The sequence below is a fragment of the Grammomys surdaster genome, unplaced genomic scaffold, assembly GCF_004785775.1.
Source record: "Grammomys surdaster isolate TR1022 unplaced genomic scaffold, NIH_TR_1.0 193, whole genome shotgun sequence".
Classification (NCBI taxonomy): Eukaryota; Metazoa; Chordata; class Mammalia; order Rodentia; family Muridae; genus Grammomys; species Grammomys surdaster.
Window position 1 is genome coordinate 12,361,038 of NW_021604638.1, and position 6,000 is coordinate 12,367,037.

Here is a 6,000-nt window from a genome sequence, read left to right on the forward strand (position 1 = left end):
CAAAATGTTCATGTAGTTCCTTTCCTATTTAATGCAGAGCATGCCTCAACTCCTGCAACGCCCCTCCCCCTCCCTGGCCAATGGGTTGAGTCCTCTGTTGCTAAGCCCAGCATTCACTGGGGTGCTATCATAACATGCTCACATGACTATAACAGAATACCTGAGGCTGGATAATTTATGAACAATAGGAAAATTTTTTTTCTTCACAATTTTGAAGGGTTGGAAGTCTACAGCCAAGGAAGCTGCTGATACAAGGTCTGATGGCAGCTTGCTTTCCATAGATACCTCCATTTTATTTTATTGTATGTATATTTCACTAGCTTAATTATCATATAAAACACTAGATTTAATTTCATATATACTTTGTTCTCATTGATCTTCCTCCCCCCTTCTGCATCCCCCTGTTCCTCTCCTGCTATCCTTTCCTCTTTTGTTCTCTTATCATATGTATCTTCGTCTTGACCTTCCCTCCTTCACAGTTCATCACTTGGCAGAGGGATGTACACACCTTGGGGCCCTTTTATCAGGAAATGAAGCCCTTCCATGAGAGTCTCATAACCTAATTATCTCATCAAAATCCTTCCTCTTTATGACACTTCCTTGGGGTTGAGTTCCAACACAGGAGCTGGAAGAGGACACAGACACCACAGACACGTGGCCTGCAGTGGCTACGGCTCAACTTGTGATGGAGGCAGATGGGTGTTTAGAGGAGGACAGGGTGCTGTTGAACACCAAAGAGACAACACAGGGATGTGAGTGGGTGCGGGTGGCCAGCTAGGTGGTCAGTGTAGGCTCAGGACAGTGGGTGACAGCTCCTTTTGTGGATCAGACTGCGCTTCCTTTGGAGTATCCTTCCTCCTGCTTTTCATGTGTGAAAAATCTCCCTCTCCTCTAGAGCCCTGTTGATTCTCTCCTTCAGGATAGTGGGCTCCTGCTTCTCTGCTCACAGCAGCTCTCCTAGTTGGAGCCTCCATTCTAATCTTCTGTCTCTTTCAATGTCACCTTGAGTGGACTTACTGCCCAAGTATATGCTAAGTTTATCCTTGCCCAAATCAAAGGGACACAACACAATGTCAAGTGATAGGTGGCTTGAACTTTAAGGGAGACTCTACAGACACTCATTCTCCAAATGCATAGTTGTCTAATGTCTCACCAGTTTGTTCTTTAAACTCTGCAGAGCATGGGCTTTCAGTCTATTTGTAAAGCAAAGAGGTGGGGGGCTCTGTAGTGTGTTCTGTACTTGCTTTTCATAGTCAATTCATCCAATGACACACTATAAGGGGGGATATTCTCTTCCATATTACAGGTGGGGAAACTGAGACCCCTTCAGGGGTGATCCAGGTGGCCCGAACTCACAGCTCTGCAGAGCTGAGGTGTTTTGGAGTCTGCTGGTCTCCGAAGCTCCTGTTCTCTCTGCAGCATCCCAGCACCTTCTGCGTGTTGCAGGAAGCAATTACAGAGGCATGCCCTGGCATTCATTTCTCCTACTTAGAACAACCCATTGCTGTTTACTTTCTCAGGAGGGAAGATTGAAATCAATGTAACTAGCCTTATTAACTTTCTTAAATAGGAGGGCTTGCAGATGCCTTTCCTAAGAGCACCAAAGCAAATATCAAAATCCGGTTTGCCCGCTTTTGATATTTTTTCCCCTCCAACACCTCTCTGGAGTTTAAAATTCAAAAGTGTAAATGAAGGGCTGATGGGGCGGGGTAGTGAACCAAGATTCATGCACGTGGCTGTACTTACCTGTCTCTCCTTTATCTGTAGGTGGCTGTTCTTTTGATGAGCATTACAGCAACTGCGGGTATAGTGTGGCTCTTGGAACCAATGGGTTTACCTGGGAGCAGATTAACACGTGGGAGAAGCCAATGCTGGACCCAGCTGTGCCCACAGGTATGTGATTCATCATGTTTGGGGCTCAGATGGAAGTGGCTGTCTTTTGCAGTGGCTTGTGGGGAAAGACCTTCTTATAGATTGAGCTGTCTGAGAGGACAGTAGGTTGATATATAGGTAGAGAGTTTCTGGTCCTTAGAGGCATTTAAGCTAGGGTAAATTAGTTCCTTAGTTTGCAGTGAGAGTCCTAGGTTATTAGGATCCAGAGACCTTTGAGATTTCATTTTACTCTGAGACCTTTAAGCTCTACCTATGCATAGGGTGTCACTGGGTGTTGCTCTGGGGTCAGATGGTAATGACATTTCAGAAAGAAATGAGTTAACTCCTTTCCTCTATGCCAGATGAACACCGGCTGGATACATATATTAGGGGGTTTCCACTGTCATATTACTATTGCTTTGATGAGTGTTCTGACATCCAGAACACCAAGCTTCTTTAACCAATGTACATTCTTGACGGATGCTTGCATGAAGCTAGTCTGTGAGAAATGCACCTGCTGGCTTTTAGGAGATGCTCTTGGAGGAGGTGTGTGCATACTCAGGCATATCAGCAAGGTTGCCTGGTGATATAGGCCTAGATGTCCTACAACTCTGTGACAGTTAAGGCCTCTCCTTTGAACAGTGGGGAAAGCCAGTTGGCTATAGGACACGAGAGGACATTGTCTATGGAGGCTTCCTGGCCAGTGACTCCCTGGAGCTCACACATCGTCTTGTATTTCATCAGCTCCTCAGCCCCCCTGAGGCTTCCCCTGTTCTTCCGTAGTTTACTCTGGCCTTAAACACTAGTGTTCTTCGGGCTTGCTCTGTATTCTCCTCATGGACAGCCTCACCAACACATTGCTTCAGGTTCTGTCTGAAGACTGATAACACTGCATGTGACTCCCATTGCCATTTCCTCTTGGCCAACTCTGGGAAAAGGGTTTCTAGGATATCAGTAAGAGGATGCAGAGGGGACACTCAGAAGAATCTGGGGATGAAATGTCTTCTTTGACTTTGAGCTTGGTTCCAAAGCAAGAGGTACCTGGCTGGATTTTTATGGTTCCTACTAAGGGGACACACTATGTCATATCTGTTTCTCAGAGGGATTTTGATTTCAAAGTTATCTCAAAAAGAGAAATAGGAGAGAAAGAGAGAAAGAAAGAAAGAAAGAAAGAAAGAAAGAAAGAAAGAAAGAAAGGAAAGAAGAAAGAAAAGAAAGAAAGAAAGGATAGAAGGAAAGGAACAGAACAAGCCTGAGTTACTAAATAGGGAATTTTAGATTTGGTGAAATCCTGTTTGGCCTAAGAAGAAGATTCTTGTCTTATATTCCAATGCTTAAGGCATCATGGGAAAACTTTATCTGTTGCCACACTGTGGATTTTAAAAATGCTGTCTATTTATCCTCCCTCCCTCCCTCTCTCATTCTCTTCCTTATTCCCTCTCTTATTCCCTCCCTTACTTTACTCCCTTTTTCCTAAGGCAAACTCTTACTATATATAGCCCCAGCTGGCCTGGCACTCACTGTATAGACCAGGCTGGTATTGAATTCACAGACATCTGTCTTCCTTGCCTTCTGTGTGCTGGGATTAATAGTACATGTCACCATGTCCACATGTTCTTTGCTCTGTTGACCAGGCTGAACAAATCTGGATCTTACAATGCATGTATGTGTGTGCATATATGTATGCATATATGTACAGTTATACATATGTGTATGCATTTGTATATATATGTATATATACATATATATACATATACATATATACATATATATACATATATACATATATATACATATATACATATATATACACAAATGTAAACACATATATATGCACATTTGTATGGATTTGTGTGTGTACATATCACATGTCTTCATCTGTAGCTCACTCAAAATCATATAGTGTCTTGTGGACCTGATATCACCAAAATCCTCCTTCCTTCCTTCCTTCCTTCCTTCCTTCCTTCCTTCCTTCCTTCCTTCCTTCCTTTTTGAGATAGCCTTGAACTAAAGATCTTCCTGTTTCCTCTTAAGACCTGGGATTGTGAATACCACCATGTCTAGCTGCAATCTTAATTTCCACATTCTCCTCCTGGGTCTACTTACTCTCTAGAATGATTCGTAAGGCAGCAGCTGTACTTGTCTCCCCCTGTTCCTGTTTGCTAATCTCTTCATTCTAATTTGTCCCCAGCTCCAACTCTGCCGTAGACTTGCCCAGTTTCTTTGCCTAGACTCATTTTCTGGTGCAGACCACCTTGGCCTATCTCTTGGGTACATGCTGACCTTTCTTTCTGGCTCTTCGAGTCATTCTTTCAAGTTTAATATCCATCAGAAACCAGAGACTCTACTGGAATGTAGGACTGTCCATTCCCCCTTTGCCTTCTTCATTCCTCTCCAGCCTCTGTCTTGAGGACTTTTGAGGCCTCCTGCTGCTCCGAGAAGACCAAGAGTCCCATCTGTTCCCACAAGACCCTGGCATCTTATTCCTCCTCAGTGTCCACCATTCCTGGTTCTGCTTCTCCTGTGCTTGCTTCACATTGGTTCCCAGAAGTTGCCAGAAAATTCTGACGCCTCAGGAACTCACATGCAACAATCCCAAGGAGCCCTTCACTCCACTCTGCCTAACTGTTGCCACTCTTCCCATTCAGTCTGGGGAAGCTCTGGGTAAAGATTCCCACTACATTTGGCACGTTTCTCCTCTATACACATTGTGACTGATGATCCTGATCCTCAGGTGAGAAGTCCCTGTGATTGGGGACCACAGTAGCCTTGTGCACAGTTTCATCTTCAGCATCTCTGAGATACAGTGTGACCTATGGACCATTCTTGGCAGAATGTGCTGAAAGGGTGCATGGATGCATCCCTTACTCAAGGTTATTACTGAAGGCATGGATGGAAGTATAAGGCTTTGGATACTCTGCTTGCTAATCACCTGTTGATCTCCTTCTCCTCCTCCTTCCCATTGTACAGATAAGAAAAGCAAGGTTCTGGGCAGCAACTTTGTAAGATTGCTGCCTCCTCTTCTCATATACCTTCTCCCTAAGGCGTGGTGATTGCTTCTAATCTTTATTTTCTCAGTCCGCTTTTGATAGCAGAGTGTCATTTTGTAAATATTGGATCATGCTAATATGATCTTCTGAGCATTCCTAACAGAGGCATTCGATAGTGATCACTGTAATGAGCCCGTCAGGAGGCTCCTCCTGTGGATCTCAGCAGCAATGCATGCTGCTTAGGCTGAGAGGCATGGAAGCGAATTTGGATGAGCAGAAACTGTTGTGGTGGACAGTGGCTGAAATCTTACTTGTGTTCTATAGTCCAGTCGTTTCTATCTCCTCTGGAATCTAGCTTGAGTCTGTTTATTCAAGACATCTGCCACCATTTATTGATTCCCCCTCTGTGACAAGCTCTGTATCATACTTGGCCTGGGCGAATCGGATCATGTTACTTTGGAGCTTAATCTCTTTAGTGGCTTGGCCCTTAAGCAGACTGTGATTCACATACTGTTAGGCCTAACTGGGCTATCTAGTATCTTTTATAAGCACTACTTCTTACCTCTCAGTGTTCCCGATGCCTTGGCTAGTTTTGATGATTGGACATGTCATATTCTGTCCTGATTTAGGATCTTTGAACATGTTCCTCCTGCTCACTGGAATGCCTTTCTCTACATTGGACCATTTTCTTCAAGTCTCAGGTCATGTAACCTCCCATAGAAACCTTTCCTCAGTGCAGAACTCAAGAAGGTTTTTATGGATGCCTACTTACAGCATCCAATTCTTAGCTTTCAAAGCCCTTGTTATAGACCCAGTGTTAGCTTTGTAACTGCTGCAAGAAAATACCCAGGAGAAACAACATAAAGAAAGAAACATTGATTTGGGCTCATGGTTTTGGAGGGTTCATGCCAAGGAGAGATGGGTACATGGCTTTGGAAGGACCTACTGTCCAGCAGAACACCATGGCAGCGAGGGTGTGAGACAGAGGATCTCTTTCTTTTCAGAAACCAGGAAGTAAAAAGACAGACAGACAGACAGACAGACAGACAGACAGGGGAGGGAGGGAAAGAGAGAGAGGGAGGGAGGGAGAGAGAGAGAGAGAGAGAGAGAGAGAGAGAGAGAGAGAGAGAGAGAGAGA

General features: G+C 44.3%; 1 protein-coding gene across 1 annotated transcript in view; it reads left to right on the forward strand.

Annotated features, from left to right (window-relative positions):
• The window catches only part of LOC114623086 (receptor-type tyrosine-protein phosphatase T-like), a gene marked incomplete at its 3' end in the record, with an annotated part of 676,953 nt that overhangs the window by 104,897 nt on the left and 566,056 nt on the right, over window positions 1-6,000 (forward strand). Inside the window, exon 2 of the mRNA XM_028769777.1 lies at window positions 1,768-1,893. Coding sequence (XP_028625610.1) covers window positions 1,768-1,893 — 126 coding nt within the window. The remainder of the gene's footprint in view (window positions 1-1,767; window positions 1,894-6,000) is intronic.